This window comes from Triturus cristatus, chromosome 2_1, assembly GCF_964204655.1.
Source record: "Triturus cristatus chromosome 2_1, aTriCri1.1, whole genome shotgun sequence".
NCBI classification, from domain to species: Eukaryota; Metazoa; Chordata; class Amphibia; order Caudata; family Salamandridae; genus Triturus; species Triturus cristatus.
In genome coordinates, this window is record NC_140581.1 from 256,098,539 (window position 1) to 256,123,181 (window position 24,643).

At 44.8% G+C, this 24,643-nt stretch overlaps 1 protein-coding gene across 5 annotated transcripts in view; it reads left to right on the top strand.

Annotated features, from left to right (window-relative positions):
* RAI14 (retinoic acid induced 14) overlaps positions 1–24,643 on the top strand; it is a 486,624-nt gene that overhangs the window by 265,802 nt on the left and 196,179 nt on the right. For all 5 annotated transcript variants that reach the window (XM_085630935.1, XM_085630928.1, XM_085630947.1 and 2 more), the window contains one exon: positions 23,908–23,996. In XM_085630935.1, coding sequence (XP_085487061.1) covers positions 23,908–23,996 — 89 coding nt within the window. The remainder of the gene's footprint in view (positions 1–23,907; positions 23,997–24,643) is intronic.

The following is a 24,643-nucleotide window of genomic DNA, read 5'->3' on the forward strand; positions in this document are numbered from 1 at the left end:
AAACAGTTCAAGTAAGAGCTTTGAACCTCTGTAATCTTTCACATCTTATTTTTTGGTTTAATGGCTCTAGTTATCCAATGCCGTGCTCTGTTTGGACAGCTCAGCAAGATATATGGTGCTCGAGGCACGTTTTGCAAAGTTGATATTGCAGTTAATTTTCAGATGTTTAACATAGCATGATTTATGTTGGCTCTTGTCGGTTCAATCTTCTTTCTTCCAATTCCTGTGTCTCTCTTACATTTGCATAACTCTGTGAAGATTCCCACCCCCCCCCCAAATCACTATTACTACGGGGTAGATTTCTGTCAGCATACAGAGGTGACCCCTGCCTTTGCCTCCGTATATAGTCCGGACGTGAGCAGTGAGCATATTTCAATTATAATTTCAATAATGCAGCCGGATGCAGCATTGGACTCAACAACCACAAATTGTACACTAGAGCAGTGAGACCCACAGACTAACACTAACCACAGACACACAGCTAGACAGCACAGGACACAGCATCCGCATATTCTGCTCTAGAACAGTGAGACCCACAGGCTGACACTAACCACAGTGAAACACCGCAGACTACCAATAATCACATGCACACAGGATGCAGCACAGAGGATAACACTCACACATTCAACCCTAGTGCAGCGAGACCAACAGATTAACACTAACCATAGACACATAGCCATGCAGCACAGGACACAAAAAACACACATTCTACAATAGAGTAGTGAGACCAACAAGCAAACACTAACCAAAAGAATCAGGAGAGCCAGGTGGGGAGGTAGATCATTCTCCCACCTTGCACCCAAGTTGTGGAATTCATTACCTCGCGAATCTTGAATACTGACAACGGAAGCAGCATTCTGGAATTCGATCAAAACATGGCTGTTCAAGCAGTATCCCTAATCTATCTCTAGCCTTCGTGTATGTAGCAGCAGCCTCGCAGCGCGGGTAAGGCCTTGGGTAGCCATGCGCTCTATAAATCACAAATCCAAATCAAATCAATCAAACCAAATACACACCATAGGATTTACAAACAAATCACTAATTCTAGAATAGAACAGTGAGTGCCCACGATTAGCATTAACCACGTGCACATATGATGCTGCACAGGATATAGCAATCACATGTACTACCATAAAGCAGTAAGACCTACAGAATGACACTAACCACATACACATAGCAGAATGCTGCACAGGACACTAGAATCACATATGTTATGTTAAAACGGGGAGATTGACTGACCGACACTAATCTAATGCACACAGCAAGTATAGCACAAGACACCATCACACATTCTGCAGTGGAGCATTGAGGCCAGAAGACCAACAGTAACCTCACATACATAGAAGGATGCAGCGCTGAGCACAACATATACATTAAACCTCATTATGCATATATAAGTGCCCAGGTATTTATATTGCACGTCATAAATGCATCTGACCTTGTTCTACATGATCACGTTTGACAGATATGGAAACTAAAGTACAGGGAGAACAAATTATTCTGTGTCATACAGTGTTGGGGAAGAATCTAGTGCCATCTTTGTGAAAGAAAGACTGTCTCCCATGGTGGATGGTTTTAATCTATCAAGCAGTAATGTCCCTGGGCAGAAGGATAGTTCAAAATGTCATCTTCTTTGTCTCGCAAGCCACCAGACTTGCTTTGCTGGGCAGAAGATCATGGGTGTGTGGTGCCACCCCTGTGGAAAGTGGTTCCTCTGTTGGCTGGTCCCTTCGGACCCAATTTCAATGTCGGGCAGGAAAACATCCAACAGCTAGTTGGAGGTTTTCTGCCCAACATTGATGGTTTCCCTCCGACCGCTGTATTACAATAGTCGAAGGAAAACCTGCGGGGGAATTCCGCTGTGCTTCTGATGGGCTTAAGGAGCCCGCCGGAAGGACCTATAACCCCTTAATGGTGGCAGAGCCAGCCTGGCTCCGCCGTCAGGATTCTAATGACTCTTTCCACCTGCCCTTTCATGGTGATCCACCCGTCATGAAAAGGCAGGTGAAAAGTGATTTAGGGGGGCCCCTAGCAGGGCCCACTTTTTCCTCGGCCCTCCGCTATGGGGCCGGAGAGCCACCTATGCTGCCCCCTAAAGATGTTTAAAAACATCAATTTTACAGGTGTAGCTTGTGCTGGAGCCTTTTCCGCCCGCTGCACAAGCTACAATTGTAAAATGGATGTTTCCGACCGCCCTCCAAATTCTGGAGGTGGAACCGCCAACCTATGGTCAGGGGGGTTCCCTTCTGCAACGACATCCGACCGACATCATAATAAGGCCCCAAGTGTGGATTGGGCATGCTATTACTCTCCTACATGGCACCTGGTGTCTTCCGGTCTTGCCAATGCACACACTGCGTAAATTAACACCTGCAACCTGTAATCTGTTTACAGGCAGTGTGCCATCTTCCACAGCTGGATCCATAATTCCAATCCAGCAATCACGTCTGCATTAGAAGTGTGTGTTCAATTTGCATGGGGCAACTGCCACTACAAATATGGTTCTACCCAACACTGTGGTGACTGGAAGAGATTCCCACCAATGGCAACCTCCGCCTCAGACTCGTGAACATTCCAAAATGTGTCTTTCTTTTATCTCGCCGGTACCCTTGACTGCTGCTGAGTTTCATCTGTAAAATGAAGCCCAAGATCACCTGGATCCGAATTTGGGCGACTAGCCACTACAACACATCCCAGAGGATGGACTCTTACGCATTCCCAGGACTGTAATTTAGGCCTCATTTTTTAGCTTCATTTTTTATCAAATAAGCTGATGCCATTGCGCCCCAGCTTGTCTCCCACTTTTATCCAATTGCAAGGTCGTTTTCTCAACTATCTGTCTGTTATTCCAGTGCATTAACAGGCAATCCTGTTTCAGTGCAGGTGCAGTGACAAAAACAAGATAGGAAGACATCTCTGGGTCTCACGCTTTACACCTATACTACCCATTAAGCCACAACCATGCCACGGAGTAGTAAAAGACTTCCGCAAGTGAGTTATAAACACAATCACAGTACAATACAGTTATGTTCAGGAACATTTGCTCCCCTCCAGCTCTTTTTCTGAGGTATCTTCCTTCCAGTTACACTACAAATGTTTGAACTCATTTGTTAACTTAAAAGCAAAATTTGCAGCAGGGCCTCTGTGACTTAAAGCAGGCTAAGTCACAGGGGAGTGTGTGTGCCCCTTCGCTCCGAGTCTAGAGCGCCAACTACCACTAACGTCTAAAGCACGCATATGCCTGTCAAAGGCACATGCGTGGTATAGACATGCGTGGTTTTGCTTGCGTTGTCTAGCCATGCATAGTTTAGGCTGGGTGGTTAAGGCCGTTTCCACATGCCCATCTCCCCAGAAGCCAGATCTCACCTATTCAAATTCACCGGGACCCTTTCTATTCTTATTTAAATTGCTTTCTCGCTGTATTAATTTCACCCCTCTGTCATTCTCGTGTCACACACCCTTTAATCCACTGCCACCTCATCCCGCTGTGGGGCCCGATTCAAAAAGCTTTATCGGTGCTTTGACTAGTTGTGTCTCACTTCAGTGTTAGGCCTGAATTACTCCTGATTATACCGACTTAATTCAGAAACTATTTCCTGTAAATAATGGCGTCCTTCTCCAGACTTCAATGTGACTTGCTCACGAATTTGCAAGAGTACGACTTACATTTTCTCTGCCCAATGAGGACACTTTTCCTTTCAATGTGCTCATAACTGTATAAATCGAGTCGAATAAAAATGATGGGTTTGGCCAAGTTCACATTTGTTACGAGTGTGGCACAGGGGCTACAGAGAGCTCTAGCTATAATGCTTCTCAAATTAGCTTTCTCGCTCAAAAAGTGCGCTCTGCTCTTGACTTATGTCCATGGACAGAAGCGCGACACTAAGCTAAGATACAAAACAGAAACAAGAAAACAGAAGAAAGAGCCCAGCCACCGCAACACCCGATGAAAACATCAAAGCCAGCACCAATTTGAAATCAATCAGGGAAAGAACATAGAACATTTGCTATGCAAAATATTTGATTGCAGCTGCTGAAAAAACATGCCTTGTATATTTTGGATCGGTGCCATTTGGGCTTAAGAAACGCAGCGCCACCAGAGTGCCAGACCTAACCCCTTGTTTCTGAAAACGATCCCAGTGTGTCCCTGGAGTGACTTTGTGTCCGGACCGCCTCCAGCTGTGTGAAGTTGTGCATGCCGCCGGCCGAGGTATCACTGGCATTCGCCTTATTAAATAATCAGTCTCCGGGAAAGCATTTGTAAAGCAGATTAGCATCTTTCAACTCCTGTCCTGCAGGAGTCTAGCCTCGAGACACCACGCATTCCTTTCCAGAAACTTGCTGCAAGCCGGAATTGTTGTGCTAGCCACAAGTATGAGGGAAGTCTGAGCTGTCCGTCTCAACAGTTCACCCTGGACACATTCGTTCCTCCTCTGACACAGTCCCTGCTTGCTTGTCCTCTTTGACACACGCACATACACACAGACACTTTTCACACAAACGTGTGTCTTTTAGCAGATCTATCCGTACTTGCATAGACTAGCAAAACTGCAGTTTGCACACTCCGGGCAAATTGTATCACAAACCACCTTGTGGGTAAAAAATTACACATAACAGAAAAGAGTAAAAACTTATTTCATCAATAAAATTAGATTTTAAGAGATAAAAAGGATTACAAATTTAAGATGAACTATTAGCAGGTAGGAACAGTGTGTGCCCTGTCAAACTTCAGGGCTCTAAATGCCTCCTCGCAGTGCACAAACCCCAAATTCCTGCACAGCTGGCTCAGCCAGCACTTCCTTGCTGGTTTATAGCCAGGGCAAAAAAAACAAGCATTGGCATAGCCAATAGGTCTCGCCTTTGGGACCTTATAAGTGTTTAGTTATCCAGCACAATATCCTTGGTGCAACAACATTAACTGTTGCATGGCTAAACACTTATAAAGTCCCAAAGGCGAGACCTATTGGCTTTGCCAATGCTTGTTTTAATTCTGCTTCGGCCATCTCTCATCAGGGGTGATTCTGGTTTCCGAGGAGCTGGCTTCTCATGCCCGCTTGCCTCCTTGCCATTCACGTACTGGCCTTTGTGCCCACCCTGGCTACTTCAGGTCTTCTCCTCCTGGAGGTTTCTATTGCCCTGCTTGCTTCACGACATTGCCCCCTTTCTTATCAAACGAGAATTGTGCACCAATGAGAGGAAGAATAAAGTTAAAGGGGTAAACGAGAAGAGAGAAAAGAGAGAATGCAAAGAAATAGGCAAGGCACACACTGAATTACATCTCTTCAATTAGTCACTGAGGTCTCCGAATGATGGTCGGTGCTTGGTGCCTGTCACTTGTGTGGCACTAAAATCCTCTTTTCTCCTCTCATTCCCCAAATCACTGCTTGGTCGACACAGATGGCTTCCTTGCTTGAGTATCCAATGCTTTCAACATCATTTTCGCTCCCTTTCATTGGTCCCTCAACAGCCGCAGAGTAGAGCTCCTTGAAGTGAGAGGTGTTTCCGGTGTTGGACTGGTGGTCAGAGGATGGAGACACCATGGTTCCTTCAAATCCCTTCACCTTCACCGCTGTATTGAGAAAGGGCAGTGAAAAGAAGTGAGGCCGAGCCATGAGTAGATTCAAGGTTTGTTTAATATGACTGACCGGGAGAGAGACAAACGGCCAACTGCCCAAGAGAGGTCAGTGTTCTGAAGCCTGAGCAAAGCCATGCTCTGGAACTCTCCACCCACATTCTGTCTTCATTTTTAATTTTTTTTTTTAATTTTTATTTTTTTAATAGTTCAATCCATGTCACAAATGTATATCAAAAACAGTTATGGTCAATACTACCAGAGTAGTTAATACTTTATCATAGACAAACATAAGGTGAATCAGCAAAAACAACAGCAGCAAAACAGATTGTAATCGTATTATCAATAAACTACCTAGATCAGGTAATTATTTCATATGCTGTATCATAGACTCCCATATCTGAATCCCAAGTTTTTGCTGTTTGACTGACACGCTGTCCTTCCAAAAAGTGTTTTCAGTGAATATATTTGGTTTTATTAAATGTACTTTGTCCACTCTCATTAGTTTTTGTGGCTCATTAGTATCTAGAAATGCAAAAAGTTCATTGATGGACAGAATGCAGAACAATGTCATGCATTCACCCCAGTACAGAGATCTGGGCCTAAATCCATCGTTTTTCTGATCACCATGCCATTCCAGTTTGGACCCAGCCATATGCAAATCAGTCTTGACCCAGTGCCCTATGGGAACAGTCCATCCCGAACTACCAGGCCTGGTCCTCCCTGGACTGGAAACAAGCATCCTAGGACTGGTTTCGGGGTTTCACCCCTCTTCAGCCAGGATAGCTTGATTCCAGTGGCATGGAGAGCACGGGACTCACGTCTGAGCATACCTGTCCCACTCGGGGTGACAAATGCAAAAAGAACTATTGATGGACAGAATGCAGAACAATGTCATGCATTCACCCCAGTACAGAGATCTGGGCCTAAATCCATCGTTGTTTTGCTCACCATGCCATTCCAGTTTGGACCCAGCCATATGCAAATCAGTCTTGACCCTGTGCCCAATGCCAGAAACCGTTCCTAGGAAGCTTGTTTCCGGTCCAGGGAAGGCATGGCTTGACAGTTCTTTTTTATACTGCTTAGTCTGTAGTCTAATGGTGTTGTGGCTGCAGATGTGCCAAGAACCACCAAAGATGGTGAGCTTGTCTTCAAGATTAGCAGGGGGGCTAGTCATGATGGTTTTGTAAATGCCATAAGTTGGCAGGGTATGCTCAGACGTGAGTCCCTTGCTCACTTTGCCACTGGATTCAAGCAAGCCTGGCTGAAGACGGCTGAAATGCCAGAAACCGGTCCTAGGAAGCTTGTTTCCTGTCCAGGGAAGGCATGGCTTGGCAGTTCGGGCTGGACTGTTCCCATGAGGCACAGGGTCAGACTGATTTGCATATGGCCATGTCTGAACTGGGGTGGCAGAGTGGGCTAAAGAATGGTGATGGATCAAACCCAGATCTGTTGACTGGGTGTGAGTGTTTGATTGGTTATGATGCTCTGTCCTTCACCACCCCCTTTTGTACCGCTTCATTAGTATCTAGGGTGCAAAAGCATGGCTATGACCATGCCCTAAACCTTTGTCTCCCTGCCTGCAGTCACCTCGTAGCAGAAGTTATCGGCATGCCCATAAGATACAACACAGGGTGGGGATGTCTTGTTCCAACTATCCCTGCTCTCAGTGCCTGCTTGGCAGTGAGTGTGGGATATAGCCACACTCTGCCACCCGTACCTCTGTTCTCTCTGACCACTGAACATAGGGGATATCTTTTGGCCACATTATGTGCTCAGTATCCGTGCCATCAAAACTAGGTGCATGCCATCTACCCATGCCTGGTGACTAATGGTCAAATTACATGGCCTTGGGCCATGGCATGTGGCCCATCGCCGTGACATTAGTACCTGCTATACATGGCATGCAGCAATGCCAAGCAAGTACTGGGCACAAACTTTGGCCTCAGGATGAAACCTGCAGGCTCTGGTGGCAGGGAGGGTGAGCCTAGGGCTTTATCAAAATGGACAAATGCAGAGCCCAACAGACTCAGTGGCCGGTGTTTTTCAATGGGTTGCACAAAGTAACTTCATGAGCCTGAAGCTCTGGGGGGGACGAGACGGACACGTTTTAAGGCATGGGCAAAGTGGGCAATTACCCAGTGCCTCCCACCTTCCAAGAGGCCCCCTAGGAAACTGAACTTTCACTGCAGCTCACTACTGTGGATTTTTGTAATTAATCTTTAAAATATAAGTCAATATTGTTAAACAGCATAGGTCTCAGTAAGCAAAAAAAAGAGCAAAAATATTTAGTTGTTCCAAACAGGGACCCCAAACTATTTCTAGCCAGTGGCTCCCAAAAATGTTAAGATGACACTGGGAAGAGATGCCAATTTCAGAGGGGTGGATGCATGCCACACACATGAAAAAAGTTTTCTGGATGTAGAGTGGGTGGGTGCAGGGCGTGGTCAAAAGCCATACCTGGTGAGCATTAAGTGTTGGTCTTTGGGTGCAGGGTTTGGTCAAAGACTACGCTAAGAAGGCTTTTGGAGGGGGAGAGGTGGCACAGACCTCACCCAAAGTCTAGTGTCAAGTGGGCATAGTGGTGGTCTGTAACCTGGGGTTCTGGGGCTCAAGGGACTTGAAACAGTGCATCTCCTAAGGTCATGACCTCCGGCCTGGCCACAGAACTTGCCTAGTGGGTACACTGGGAAACATAAGAAATAAACACAAATATTTTCAAACATGTTAAAGGGTCGTTGTGGTTGCTTACTCAAATAACTGATTATATTCATTACAGAAAACATGACATTTACTTTAAGAAAGCCATTTGATGGTGCATTATGATTATGGAGTTTTGCTTTAACCATTTCTCATATACATTGGCGGGGTGTGGTGACCTCCAACAATAATGTTTCACAAAAGCCATGACAAAAAAACAAGTATTGACAAAAGCCAAAAAATCTTGCAGCCAACACCAGACTTATTGGTTTTGACAGTGCTCGTTCTTCAATGACCTTGCGCTCCTTCTCTTTTCCCCAGAGTAGGAATTACAGAAGTGCAGGAATGAGCCACCAATTAAATGCCAGGAAACGAATGCTGAACACTTATAGAAAGGAAAAAAGTAACAGAGTAAGGGAACGGACTACGACCAAAAGAAAATGTTTTTTGAGAAAAAGAAAGAAGATGCGTCAAAAATAAATAAAAGAAAGTTCAATACAAAGAAAGACCAGCATTGGCCACGAAAGTCATCGCGATCACGATCGCTGTGAAAGCGAAAGTGATCTCGATGATGCAGAAAGGCGGTCCTGAGTGCTGTTGGCTGGCCTAGCGCATGGCGGCTGGGCGCGTGCACGATCACGTGCACGCAAGCGCTAGGCCAGCCAGCAGCACTTAAAAAACTCACACACAAAATGTCTCTCCGAGCAGCGCATGTGCGCTGACTCAGCGAGACCTAAAAAGACATGGAGCTCTGACTCTTTCTCACAGTTGTAGGCGGGATACCCTTGCAAGGCAATTTTTGACCATTTGCAGGAAAATGCACGGAGCGGCAGGGTACCTAAACTGAACGTATAATTTTCTTGCCAGGGGTGGCTGGATATCATCCAGGAAGGCTTTATTATATACTCCTCTTTCGTTATCAGAAATTCGGCTGCCAAGTGTCCTAAGGCCGAACTCCCTTGGATGGCTGCTGGTTTGTTCATACGATAGGTTTTTACCAATTCTGAGCGTGAGTTTGCAAGACACACTTCCCCTGGATTATTCCAAAGACTTGGTATTCCCAGCCTACTGCATTCATCCTTTACGTATGCAAACCAAGGGATTTTTTCTACACCCGGGAAACTCAATAATTCTGACCGATAGACTGCCAGTTCCGGGGTCACCCACAATCTTCGCCAAAAAATTAGGGGTCAGAGACCAATCTCATCCCCAATTGGTCTAATTTCTAGATCCAGCCATAGGGGGAATAGGGGGGTACTTGAGGGGAGACCCAAAATCTGCCTAAAAACTGTTCTCTACTTTAGTCACATTACTACTACAACAGTGACCCCATAGTTTGGCCCCATACATTGTCGCACTCCTGGCTTGCACCTTATAAATCTCTGCTATAGGCCCAGCGGGGTCAGAGGAGGAGTTCCTAAGTAACTTTGCAATTCCCCTGGTTGTCTGGGCTAATTTAAGCTTAGCTTTGGCTGTTTGTGGCCCCCACTACATATTTTCTGTCATGGTGACGTCCAAATATTCAAATACCGACACCCTCTTCAGCGAAGTTCCCTCTAGACAAGGGTTAGAGCGGGATGTATTGGCTGGGTTGAAGACCATAAACTTTTTTTCAATTTGTGTGTGTATGAATGCACTCCAGATCGCTTCTCAATTGAATGCCCACATTTCCAAACTTTCAAGCCTTATCCTTGTCACTAGATTGTTTCCTATTCAGTCAAATAGAGAACAAGTATCAGAACTCCTCTCTCCAGCATCATTTCAAACGAGGCAAAAGTGGCTTTTCTGCTAACCTTGTACCTTTAAGACTGTCATCTTCCTCAACATATCAATTCCTTTATATTCTACTTAACCACTTACCCTTGGAAGCCACTCAAATTCTAAATTAATAATTTTTCAAAAATGTGTAACTTTGTTACGCACAAATCACCCTGGAGGGGTATCTTGCCGCCCAGCAAGGTACAGGCCACAGTAAGCTAGAAATTATAATCACACTGTTTTAAGTAGTCTCCTAAGCTTAAAATGATCAGTGCATAGATGGACATGTAAGTGCAACTCAATCCAGTAAAGTGGGGCAAGGTATGAAAAGGACCACCCCTCCCAGTTCGGGACTTTCTCACCAGTGCAATGGTGAGTAGTGCTTTGTCACAAGATCATAAGAGTCTGACTGGACATAAATGGATAGGTTTAGCGGGTAGGTAACTCAGGTTTTTTCCCCAACAGAGCTTTGTGAGTGAAGCAACAGATTTTGAAAATAATTCTATTCCATACTGATAGCCAGTGCAAAGAGCGCAGTAGAGGAGAAGACGCAGATCCGGGAGGAAGGTTGCTGATGAGATGGGCCGCTGTGTTCTGAACAACTTGCAGCTTGGATAGCAGTGTCTCCTTTGCTGAAGCCAGAAGGGCATTACCATAATCCAGTCTGCTGATAACAAGGGCCTGGACCAAGGTTTTCCTAGCTGAAAGTGGGAGAAAAGAAAAGGCGCTCTTCAGCTGGTGCAACATATGAAAGCAGGTGCCAGTGATTAACAGGACCTGATCTTTCATAGCGAGCGATTAATCAAGTAGAATGCCCTGGTTCTTGACTACCTCTTTCTGAGTCGGGCCGTGCCTAGTTCAGTGGGCCACCAATCTGGGGTCCAGAGCTGTTGGGCCTTTCCCAACAGCATGATCTCTGTTTTAACAGTGTTTAGCTGGAGGTAATTCTCTGTCATCCAAGCAGCAATAGCTGTCATTCCGGCAGAAAAACTGTCTTTCTCTCTGGCTAGATATTTGTCAAAGGAGATTAGTAGCTGCATATCATCCACATAAAATAGTATTTCAAAGCTAAAGGGTTTGACAATCTTGGCGAGGGTGGAAACATATATATTAAAAAACATAGGTCTAAGGCACGAGCCCTGGAGCACCCCCTTATCCAGTGACATGGTACGTGATTTATAAGAACCCACAATGATAGTTTGGATTTGTTGGTGAGGAAATCTCCAAACCATTGTAACTCAGTCCCATGTATGCCAATCTCCTGCAGTCTTAGAGCAGCCTAGAGTGAGACACAGTAGCAAATGCTGCGGATAAGTCCAGCTGCCTCAACATAGATGACTTATTTGCATCAAGGGCGAGTTTGATATGGTTAGTAACCTCCAGCAGAGTAGTCTCTGTGCTGTGTGAGGGTCGAATCCCGGATTGCGAGGGATCCAAAAGTCTGTTCGCCTCAAGATATTCTATGAGTTGTTGATTTACTTCAATAGCTTGCCCAGCAGAGGAAGCAGCGAGATAGGCCGATGATTTGTGAGGTTTGTAAGAGCCACATTGGCCTTTTTCTGAATCTGTTTCACCTGTGCAGCATTCCATAGCGAAGGTATTTTCCCCGTTTTAGCAGAGAGGTTGAATAAAGAGTAGATGCCCGGTGCAAGCTGATTAGAAAGAACCACACAGATTCTAGTGGGACAGATGTCCAGAGGAGAGCTAGATTTGGCTCAGGCAAGTGCTTTCTGGATTGACTCAAGGGAAAACTCGAGAACTGTTCTAAAACTGGTAGCGCATGGGAAGAAGGTGCGTCAAAGTTTAGCACCTCATGTACCTGATCAGACGCGCTAGGGAAGTTTTGATATATCATATTGATTTTATCCTCAAAGAAATTAGTTAATGAATCACATAGTGCTTGTGATGTATGTGTTTCTTGGGAACAAGCACACGGGCAAGTGAAAGCAATGAACACTTTAAATAGTTCTTTAGCTGGATTACCGGCCTGCTCAAATTGATTGGCGATGAAGACTTTCTGGACTTTTTTATGTGCTGATGATATACCATTACAGAAGCTCTATAGATCTCCTTATTTGGTAAGTTGTTATTTTGAAGCCGGCATCTCTCCAGTTTTTTACAGATGTTTTTTTCTGCTCTAAGTTCCATAGTGTACCAGGGAGCATGTGAGCCACGACTGGAATCAAAATGAGTTTTTAGGCCACAATCTTGTCCAGTGTCAAATGTAATGCTGTATGATAATCCAATATAGCCTGATCAATCTCTGAGTCTTCAAAAGGAATAGTAGATTCAAAATCATTGGCGAAAGGGTCTGGGGTTACCCTTTGCCAGTGCCTTTTAGCAGTTTTATGGATTTTAATGATGGTTTTATTCACTTTTGCCATGGGAATCTGGTAACGGATCAGAGAGTGGTCTGTCCAAAGTAAAGGTTGAAGGGGGTCACAGGTCAGAAGCGCTGAATTTGAAAAGATAAGATCAAGTGTGTGCCCTGCAACGTATATGGGCTCATTGACATTTTGGTGCAGGTCAAGTGATGTTAGATCAGAGATGAGCTGAGAAATCTGTGCATTTGGGGAATCTTCACCATGATAATTAAAATCACCCAGCAAAAGAAACTGGTGGGATGACAGAACATAAGTAGCAATAAATTTGGTTAGGTGCCGAGTGAACTCCTTTTTTGTGCCCGGGGGGGTGGGGGGGGGGGGAGATACACTAGGGAGCCCATCTAACAATCTTTGGGGGAGAATTCGAGTTTAAAAATGCATATCTCAAACCCCTCTGCCTGTAAGGTGTCAATAAGTGAGAGTTTGACCGTGTCTGTATACACAATTGCTATACAAATGTGTTCCAAAGTCAACAGTGGCACCAAAACATCTCCTTGAACACCTCCCATCCAACTGGCACTTCCCACTACTAGGATGAAAAAATATAACCCGTCCCTTATCCTATAATAATCCTGCCTTGACTGAAAATATTTCATATCCCAGTGTGCAGCTGCCAAACATGTTTCTTTAATTTTTAGATCTTCTGTAAATAATCACGGTATCACTTCATTATCTGTAATCTTTGACACACTACTTGTATCCAAAAGCTTAATTGAAGACACAGCTTTGACCGCTGCAAACCTCAGTGTCGTTATTGCTTCAGTTATTCTTCTTTGTAACCTCACTGTCACTGGACCCTTTCCTCTTCTCTTGGCATATCCCGCCAATATTCGGTGCCGCCAGAAACATGCCATAAAATGCCAAGCATATCTTTTTTTTCCGTATATCCTGGCAGATGCTAGCACTTTGTCAATCAAATCCATTAAGAGTTGAGTGAAACTACATCCATGATGGTCACACCTCACCAGCTCGACACCCCTACACATCACCTCGCAAATTCTGTCTCCGTTTGAGTTGGCCAAAACAGTGTCGCTTATCTTTTAGATGAATTAATCTTAATTCATCCTTCCTTTCTGTGGGAGAAAACCCAGTTGCAAAAACCCCAAAATATCCATTGACAGCTCCTGGCAAATGAGCAGCCATGCTGCCCCGTTTACCCTCTCTGTTCAGCATTTCAGCCTGCGATATTTTGTAATTTCTTACCGTTATATTATGTTATTTGTGTATGTAAAACCCTCATCTTACTAATAAAGGTACACTGGCACAGTCAAAAGTTATTGCCTGTAGGTTTGGTAGGTTTGAAACTAAGCTAGCTAGACCAGCCAGGTTTTATGTTCTTCCTAAATTCTGAGAGAGATCCAGCGGAACAAATATAGAGAGGAAACTTATTGCAAGCATTGGAGCCAGGTAGAAAAATGGACACCATCCTGCTCCAGCACGTGGGATCCAAGGCTGGCGAGCAAGCCGGAGGGATGTATAATTAAGTTGTCTCGAAGGAACATAGAAGTGTATGCGACTACTAAGGTAGGAAGGGCCGAAGTGCTATGTCGGTATGAGTAAGAAGCTTGTAATGGGAATACTTCTAGACAGGCAGCCAATGAAGTGGACGTAAGTGGACGGTGATGGTGCTACAAGAAGGCAGATTTAGAACAAGCCTGGCACCTGTGTTTAGACCACCTGAAGTGTCTTCATAAGTCGTGCCAAAATTCCAACGTAGAGGGCACTTCCATAGTCAAGTACGCTGGTAATAAGTGCTTGGTCAGCATTTTCCTGCGTTCACGAGAATCCGTTTGAAAAAATGGTGTCAACTTTTCAGCGAACACCTATTGCAAGGGATCCTAAAACCACCCTGTCTTACTACGTCTCTAACGCTAATGAGGCAACTTTTACCTCATACTGTCAATCCTATTACAGGTAATAGCGTTTCCCATAATCCGTTTCCTCCTCCTTCCCCCTTCACTAGTTGGTCCTCCTTTTGTTTGTCTCCATCATTAGGTGTTTATCATGGACATGTTCAGCGTTCCGACTGAAATATAGTCAGATGTCTAGCATGTGATTCCTTGTTGTAACCACCCACCAGCTCTCCCTGCTTGGGATCCCAATTTTGGCTGCAAACCAACACAACTGTGGCTCAAGCGGCTGAGACAGGTCATGTGTGGTATGGGAAAACTACTGTCTGTTTACAGCTGCCATCGTTGTGGTTGGTATCATCCTCTGAAGCATAGTGGCTTCATGATCCCCATGTAATGCATCCTTTATCCTCCTAAAATAATCTTTATCTTCCCGCTTTTTAATGTTTTTGGTAAAATGCACCACCTTCCTTCTGTAATGCTGCCATCTGAATCCATGTGGATCTTTGGTGCATACACTCTTGTTTTAAACTGTTAGTGTAAAATGCCTGCCCACGGCAGGAGTGTCCACAATGTGATTTCCCCTTTTCACTGTTTTTCATTTTAGCATTGTTGCCATTCAACACTCCTTTGTGATTCTCCATTCCTTTGTGTTACAAATAGTTATCAATTGTATCCCACCATATCCTTTGGTAATGATGAGTCTTTTCCCAGCCTTCATCCCAGCAGCCTTATTCCACTTCCACTCTCTTTTTAGCCATGTTTCTTTTGATCCCTTCCCCGTATGTTTCCCAAGTGCCATATATTACCCATAGTGTCCACTTGTCCACTGTTAACTTTGTCCTGTGGCAGCTTCATCCTCTTTTTTTCCCCTTTATCCAACATGTTATTGGTGTCTCTGTTGTCCAGTGCCACTGCTCTCCTATCATTTTGGCGATGAAAAGTCTTCTGATACAATATCCTTCGCTCCTACTGCCTGTAATTTGTCATTTATCTTCATACCAGAGAGGTGGAAGTTCCCACAAACCCTCTTGTCTGCACACGGTTCGTGTCAGGATGTGCCATGTTGCCTTCTCTTGTGCTCTTCCTATCAGTGTCTTTACCAGCTTCCCCATCCGAACCATCATCTAAAAATACATTTACCTCCTCATTGATCCGATAATCCCTTGCTACAGACCCTTAGGTGACTACATCTTCTCGAATGTTGGTCCCATTTTGCTCAGCACTTATTTTTTAAACGTTTTCCTTAAGTGCTTGCATTGTTTCTTCAAATCCCTGGGGTAGTTTGAGTATGACACCAGGCACACTCCAGTCCCTTTGCTACATTCCACTCAACCTGCAGAGTCCCCTTTCTGTCACCATACATCGACCTTGGATGGTGGCACTGCCTTCTCTCCTCCTCCTTCAACCAATGGATTGCTGTTGTGTGTGATCTGCGTCTTCTGGAGGTAGGTGGTTTTTCACACCATCCAAACCTTCCCAAGCTTCATTCAGGGTTGGTGGCTGTCACCCATTACCTCTGCTTTTGATTTTGGCTCTTTGCAGGCTTTACCAATTCCCTCCAGTGACAGAGGACTCATTTGCATTTGTCCTTGTAACACATGCTGCATGGATTGTGCCTCCTCTGCCTCTCCCTGCTATGAGTGCCCACTGTGTTATGTTAACAACCGTGTTGCTTCTCTGCCTTTATCTTCACCTCACTGCCCGAGGAATCACTGATCCATAACCCACTCCATTGCGGATCACCTGCCTCCCAATGGTAAAGTGGCCTCTGTTCCACCCGGCTTCCAGTCTCTCACACCTACTCGCCTTTTGTCATGCCCAACCCATTGCGCCTGCTCCTCTTCCCCACTGCCCTAGTTTTTATCTCTGTTCCTTGATCAGTTTCCACTCGTGCTTACCCGTTTCGTGTTCCACTAATGAGTTGCCTCTTCTCCGTCCCCTTACCATTTTCCTCGTCCTTAAGGGCGCAACAGACCAGTCCCGCTGCCTCCTTGCCAGCCGTGGTCCTGCAGGTGCTCGTTTTCCCACCCTTCATGCTGGTTGGAGGTCACTCGCGGCCTTTTACATGATGGTAGCATTGGGATATCCTGTCGCCCTGCCATTAAGAGTCACCAGTGAATAAGGAATACAATCTACCTGGGGTTCATCTACCCCCGCTGACGAAACGGGCGAGTGAGTGGTGTGATGCATCCCACAGGTCACCCGTCAATGACCAAAACCCAGCGGGGGAAAAAGATGTAAGTCCCGCCGCTATTAGGAGGAACTCGTTGTAGCAGACACAGACAAATATTCACCCACGCGCTTGGGTCTGGCTAGCCAGAGGAACTCGTTGTAATAGACAGACAAATATTCACCCTCGCGCTTGGGTCTGGCTAGCCAGAGGAACTCGTTGTAATAGACATAGACAAATATTCACCCACGCGCTTGGGTTTGGCTAGCCAGAGGAACTCGTTGTAATAGAGACAGACAAATATTCACCCACGCGCTTGGGTTTGGCTAGCCAGAGGAGCTTCTTATAATAGACATAGACAAATATTTGCTAGTGCACACATTTTTACACACAGTCATCCCTGCTGGCACAGAGAAGATGTTTAGGCTGTGAAACACAATTACACAAACCTATGCACACTCACACTTTTTCAGCCAACTTGCACAGTAATTCACTCCCTATTATCGTGCAGCGCAGGCACTGTCGGGAGGAAAGTTACCTCGTTCAGCCAATTTAGGAAATCGAAAAAAATGTATTAGCCTTCCCCAACACCTTTTACATTCAGTTCAGTTGTCTAAAACATACATTTATTGTATAGTTACCTAATTCATCAGATTGCTTTAAGGAAAGTTTTAGAGTACATGAGCCGTCCCTCATACAAGAAAAGGAGGGACTGAGGGCCCACATACACTTCATTCGTAATAGTACAGAGCCGAATCAGTAGATGACAAACACAATCATTTTATAGAGGTAACACTTATTGTTATGTTTCTGAAGGCTTCGTCTGCCCTGCGCTGAGGATGTGCCACTCTAAGACTTTTAGTTAAAAGTGCAGCGCTTGAACAATTGAGAGAGTACACCATTCCAGCTCATGGGCATGTGACTGGCAGCATTGACTGTGTTCAATCATACTCAGCCGTGGTTTGGCGTACACTGATTATCATCAGCATGCACCTGAACTGGATTAATAGCGACCCTGCAGTGCGCCTAAACATGCAGGTTACCCTTGTGCTCCCAGTTTTTTATATCAGTTCATTATTTGTACTGCTCTTTTGCTACTTTGACTAGAATACTTCTTTTTTTCCCCCTTCCTATCCGTTACTTACTACATTTTGGAGCATGGATCTATTTTCTATATTCTGCATCAATCAGGAAGAAACACTCAAGGCTCCTCAGATTACTGTTTCAATCTTGAGCGAACAAAAAGGGATTTGTCGTTAAAATTCTTTATAGTGGTGTCTTTTTTTCACTCTTATTCTGCCGCCTGGGAGGGCCCTCACTGGCTACCTGCTTTTATGTGGTTCTGGGGCGGCTTCTCCTCCTGTTTGTTGGGTCTGCTCCAGGCAAACTATAGGTCATGGCCCTGTATCCGGGACTCGGCATATTTTCTTTCTCTAGTTCTTTCATTTCTGTTCTTTGTTTTTGTTGTTGAACATCTGAGAACTTCAGGGTAATCAAGCAACAAATATGGCTATTGCCAGATAATTTCCTCTGGCTGCTTATGGAACCATGTTGACCCAGCCACAAGCTGCTAGTGATAATGGAATCCGTTTCTATATCTGCATATATGATTTGCTGTCACAGGTTCAGTCAGTTGCCAGTGTCTGCATCCTGTTAATGACTTAATAGATAATTTTAATGTTATATAGTGCAGTTTGACGAACCTCACTATTTTGGATTTCCCCTGATCCCTTTAAGCATTTCAACTTTTCCAGTTTGTTACCAAATATTTATGTGTATGTAGACAATAACTTTTCCATCTCTCACTGTGTACATTAAAATGCGTTGTGGTTAATGTAACTTCTAGAGCCATCTACATGATAACCAAGATGTTTAAGGTAATTGTAATTGAATGGTAGTAGATCGACCACCACAAGTTCATAATCTTATTTCATTAAAAAAATGTGTGCTCAACCTGAATGGTAGGCATACATTTTTAATTTCCAGGTAAGAAGTTCAACAAGCATTGGCATAGCCAATAGGTCTCGCCTTTGGGACCTTATAAGTATTTAGTTATGCAGCACAATATCCTTGGTGCAACAACACCAACTGTTGCATGGCTAAACACTTATAAGGTCCCAAAAGCGAGACCTATTGGCTATGCCAATGCTTGTTCATCATTGTGGCTCTGAAACAGTAAAAGTTTTCAGGAAGGGCAGCTGGGTAGAAAGAGGCACTTACTTTCCTTGGCAGGCCCCATTCCAATGAATCCGCCTCGATAATCGATATTAAAGGACTTCGGTATCTCGATCACGTTTCTGCACTAAAACTAGCCTTTCCAAACAAGAACTTGTCTGCGTTTGTTGCTTACGAGGAGGCAGGACAGCGGTTTTCCCTGGGGCAGGATCGCCACTGGTGTCACCCGGGACTTTGAGCGGGATTCACGTTGTTAGACGTCTCCTCCCTCCCAAAATAATGGCTGAGGAAAGAGGCCGTCAGAACGGATCAGAGACTGTGGCCATGTCCGAACCTCTGCTCCGGTGATTGGATCAGAAGAAACATGGTGTGCAGACACCAGCGCGAGAACAGAGCGAAAGGAGAAGGGAGGAATGATAGCGAGGAGACACCAGTGTGAGACCTCGGAAGAGGGGAGAGGGTAATCAAACTGAGATGAGGTAGAATTTAAGCAAACTATAGGAGACAGGAGAAGAGCTCCAGGAGACAGGAGGAGAGCTATTTCTGAATTAAACGAGGAGCAGGACCCTAATGCGGGGTCCCTAAGCCCTTGATTATTCAGGGCTTCTCCCCCTGAAGCTGCTGGTCACTCCAAACAGGCAACAGAAGAGAGTGGAGCGGAGTTTTGAAAGAAGAGAAGAAGGGAGAGTTGAATGCGGAGTGGCGCGATAAAAAACATGAAAAGGGAGGAGAAGAAGACACCACAGCCGAAAAACATGAACAGGGAAGATAAGGGGTAACCACAGCCGAAAGCATGAAAAGGAAAGAGAAGGAGTAACCACAGATTAAGCGAAGAGAGAAAAGGATGTGGGAGGAAAAGAAGAGAAAGAACAGGAAAATGAGAGACCAAACAGAGAGAACACGAGAGGGAAGGAGACAGTAGGTAAGAAAGAGAAAAGGGAAGCAAAGACATAATAAAGGCGGAGTGGAACGAGTGAGTGAGAAGCGAAGATCAACAGATAATATAATTCCAAATGAGATAAAATAGAATGATGAAAAATATAGGATAAAGAAAGAAGGGCAGATAAAAAAGTGCGGCAATTGCGTGAAAGAAGGGACAAAAGATGGAAACAGGTGAGAGAAGATGGGTGCGAGGAGGGAAAGAAGGACATGTGGCTAAAGAAAAGTCGGATGTGATAGAGAAAGAACAGGGAGCGAGACATTAAATAGAAATGTGCGATGGTAGGAAGAGAATGGGCAAAGACCTCAGTCAATATAAACAGAAGGACATGTGCAGACACAGGGCTAGACCAAGCTTGCCACACACTGAAGAGTGCACTCGTGCATATAGACGCACTCTAGATGGGAGCCAGAGAGATGCGCACACAGACACATCCATAGCAAAAGAGACACACATACACAAGCACATAGAAACTTGCAGAAGTAAAGATGCAGACAAAGTAGGACAGATACCCACGCTAACAGCCATCGACTTAAAGCTAACACCTAGGAAGACATAACAGAATGGGTGCAAGCTAGAAAGTGACAGAGTTACAAGACACAGAGGAGCATACAGGGAATGACAACAATTGGAATATTTGGCATGCTGTACAATTTGACACACATAGATACATCATGGCGTCACGCTGGGATATAAACAGAGAAAGTGGCTGGCACATACAGAGACACCAGCGTACACAGACAATACATAGACGGTGCACACATGTATGCACATAGTATACACGCACACACAGAGTGCGCACACGCGCACACACAAAGTACTCACAACACGCGCACACACAGGCAGAGCAGAGACCAGAATCACGCTCAGAGCGTGCGCGGGCAGAGCTGTGACAGGGAACCACCTGTGTGAGGAAGAAGGGAGGGCGTGAGAGAGGAGAGGGCACAGCAAGGACACTAGTCAGACCCTGGACGCTGAGCTCAGACTGTCAGGGACAGAGCTCCTTCGCCCGCCTGCTGCAAGTGGCAGTAAACCTGGCACCCAACTTCTACAGCCCACTAAGAGGGCACCATGGACCGCCAAGGTGCCCACCCGCGGAGGTGCTTTCAGTCTGCCCTGTACCACGTCACCACTGGCATTGAGAGGGCAGCCAGGCCGGACTGCTGAGAGCTTCGAGGGATAAACCGGTCCTCCGGGGAGAGAAGTGCAGACGGGCCGGCACCTCTGGGAGAGGAGTGGGAGGAACAGAGCTGCAGCCCGGGCGAGGAAGGGTCTGTGTCTGCAGGGATTGGCGCGAGGAAGGGTCTGCTCCTCTGGGGGAGGAGTGATGAGTAGGAGGGCTGCACCCCAGAGGAGTGAGGACGGGTCTGCACCTTTAGGTAGCGGAGTTAGACAAGCGCTGCCCCTCAAATGAGTGAGGAACGGTCTGCACCCCGAGGGAGAGAGCAGAGGACTGGTCTGCACCTCAGAAGAGAGCGGAACGGTCTGCACCCCCAGAGAGGGGCGCAAAGACGGGCCGGCACCTCTGGGGGAGGAGTGGCAAGGAAGAGGAAGTCTGAGCCTCAGAGGCCGCGAGCGCCGAAAGTGATCGCGATCACTTAATAATTACCCGTGACTGAGGAAAAAAGACAGATGGCGGCTGCACGCGTGCACGCTTGCATGCACGCAAGCTTCAGGCCACCAAAATGCCTGTGGTAGCACTTTGAAAACCCCATTACTAAAAGTCGAGCAACAAGCAGCGCATGCGCTGTGCTAGGCTCGACTTAAAAATGACACCCTAAACTGTGAAGCCATGAGACATAAAAGTATCAATGTTCTTTCAATTCAATAAGCACTCCCGTCAAACAAAAGAATAAAAGAGTATTAAAAGTCCGACATTCACCCTATTTAATTGCACTCAGCTTACCGACCTCAGAAGGGTGCAATGAGTTGTTGGTCTTGCCTAGATAAAAACTTGTGACCTGCAGATTTTTTACTTAAATATCTCGCAAACATTATACAATGCTGACATAGCTTGGCCCCCTACTTTAATTGTGTGGGGACCAAGCCAGTTGGTCGAAGCTGGGTATGAACTGGGATGGTTCTCAGTATTTACTGGAGTTGTCTTTCTCATTTCATATTGTAATCGTGGCAAGGTTTTAACTTGTATACCACAAAGACAAATTCTGAAAACAAGATTCATTATATGATTATTCAGCTGTAGGCAGACTGTCTTCTATTCTTCAGATACCCGTTCCAAAACATTACGGACAGTGTGTTCTATCAAGTTGACTAACCCGGAACAAGTGCTGTATGGAGCTACAGTTGATCATAAAACCGTAAGAGAAGGAACTTGCTATATTTCCCGTATGTTGAGAACGCCATGTAATGTCCATTAGTTCATAAATCTTTGATGCACTAAGCACTTGGCAAACAGAAATCATTAAACTTCTTGGCAGCATTGAGTCTGTGTTTCTTTTGTTAAAAGTTTCTAAGTTTCCTTTGTGTATTTTCTTGGCCAAGCAAACCAGTGCCTATTCATGTGTTGAGTTTGTGCAGGCGTGAAGGTTATCCGAGTCCCACCAGAGCCGGAACTCCGTACTTAGCATAAACCATATATTTCCAAATTAAAACGTGTACACCCCAACTGACAACTACTTCAATATGAGGGCTGCATTTAACTCCCAGACAATCTGAGGTAACGAACAAGAGATCTCAAACATTCAACTCTGAGAACAAGCGGTTTACACGCATCACTGCATATTAGACCTACTTGGGTCTTTCCATACCAGCAAGAAGTCACCTATTCAGGGGATTACTTATGAAGGGGGTTGTTTTCAGCCCAGGGAAACCCACTGTAAGTTATGGTTAAAGACTTCAGACTGAAGCAGATAAGAGTCTGAGCCAAATTTCCTATTAACAGATCCTCAAACGTTTCTTTGTGTTGGTTGCAGTAGACCTGACGGAGATAGCTTAGTAGCTGCTGTTGGAAATAACTATTTCCGCAGGAGCCCAGATGTATCAAATTGTCCAATCTCACAACCTGCTTTTATTAGCAGGTCCTGCAAGTCCGCCTACATCGCTGAACAGAATTTTCCTCAACCTTCATACACATTGAACTTATTGTGAACAAAGCAAGCAAGTGGTCTACAGAAAAATACCATAGACTGAAACACGTACAAGGAGTGCAAAATGGCATATAGTTGAGTACAGATGTAGGTACGAATGGTCAAGAGCGTTGCTGCTACATATTGAGAGGAGAACAAGAACATGGCCTCTGCTCTGTTGCAGGACTCTGGATTAGCCGCAGTAGTTGTTTTTGCAATAAGATGGCTCCTCACATCTAATATTAATTCCTGTTTTATAAATTTAAAGGAAAATAGGGAAGTTAGTTTCTACATAGATGCATATCCGGTTTTGTCACACTAAGGTGCCAATTACCTTTACTTGGCTTGGTATGGTCAAAGTCAGCGTTAAAGGGGTACTTTTTTTCTTTAAAGTCTGCTCAAAATTCAGATGCTCCATTAACACTACCCGCCCTTACGTCACCACCCTTGACACATTTCAAAGGTGGATCTTAACAATGGATCTATATCTACAATTTTCGATCCTCCGGTTTATTTGTTCCCCTACTAAGGTTAGAAAGTGCCACGGTGCGCTCCTACATTTGACTTGTGAACTTCAGTAAGCAACAGGCTGATTATGAAGACAACCTAAATGAAGGGTGAAACACACTTTTGCAATCTGAAGGGATATTTTACCACATTAAAAATATGAGTAATGTAGATCAAAATACCAAAGTACTGAGACGGATTGCTCCAAGAGTAAAATATTCTGTACACCCCACTGCTTGTAAATGAGTTCAACCGAGTGAAAACCAGCATTTTCCGATTGTAGGCGGAAGTTTGGCTATCAATAGGGAGTTCAGTTTGAACAAGCTTTGGCAATGCCAATAGCTCTGGCTTGTATTTTAAGTCCTTGCTAAAAGAGTTTTAAAGCCTACTCCAATGATAAAAACAAAAGAAAACTATTGCTTTCTGCGTGCAATGCTTTATGAGATAAAGGATTTAAAGTGCGATGGTTTAGTGTATTTCTGAGATCTAGATAGTTTCTTATTCATGTCAAAACAAGACCTTTATAAAAGGGGAAAATACACCAAACTGAGCAGGTAGTACTCCTGGGGCAAAGCCCATACTATATAGAATAATTGGTAACAGTGGGTCATGCAGACAGATAGGTAGTCAAGCTAGACCCAAGTATTATTTTAGCATCACTAGAAGGTAGAAGAATGAGCTTCATCACGGTGAGTTTAACTATGTCTGAATAGTGTGAACACCTTGAAGAGAAAGAACTAACTTTTCTTCTTTGTTTTTCAGATTCCATCTGGCTGCCATGAAAGGCTTCTCCGAAGGGCTCCGGCTTATGCTAACTCATGGCGTGGATGTAACTGCGCCGGATGCAGCAGGTACCTCATATTGATTAACGTCATAGAAAGAAAAAATATTATGAGTTGTGGACTTTTACAATTAAGTAATTTAGTTTTGTTTAATTGTACCTGGGGTAAAACAGATGGTTGTTTGATCAGATATTGCAAACAGTCTGGTATTTTCCAAGTATTCTGTTGTACCTGTCTCCTAAAAACGTGATAGTGCGATGCTGTCGGCGGGGGATTCTCAAACAGGAGTAAATTGGCGTTGGCTTTGTGCTTGAAATACTAATTTAACTTAATTATCCTTTCGGGTCTCCATGAAGTTTAATACATAGAAATGGAGTTGAGTTTCTTACTGAATGACTAAGGAAATCTCTCAGACCTATACTTGAATCTCAATTTCAGTAACACTGGTCATACTCTTCTGCACAGAAGACTCATGAACACATGGAGTATTCGAGGTTCCAGCAGCAGGCTTCTGAACTTATTAGTACTTGTCCTTTATTTGGCACTGCTGATAGTCTTGTTTGCTATTCTGGAGCACGCAGCGCCCAATAGTGTCAGTCTGCGCCTGTTAAATTAAGAGGGGGCACAGTGCCATACAGCCATTTTGAAATCCTTGAGTCATTTTTAATAATGTTTGCGTGAAAGGCCCGTTGAGTATATGCCGCTACAGCGGGCCT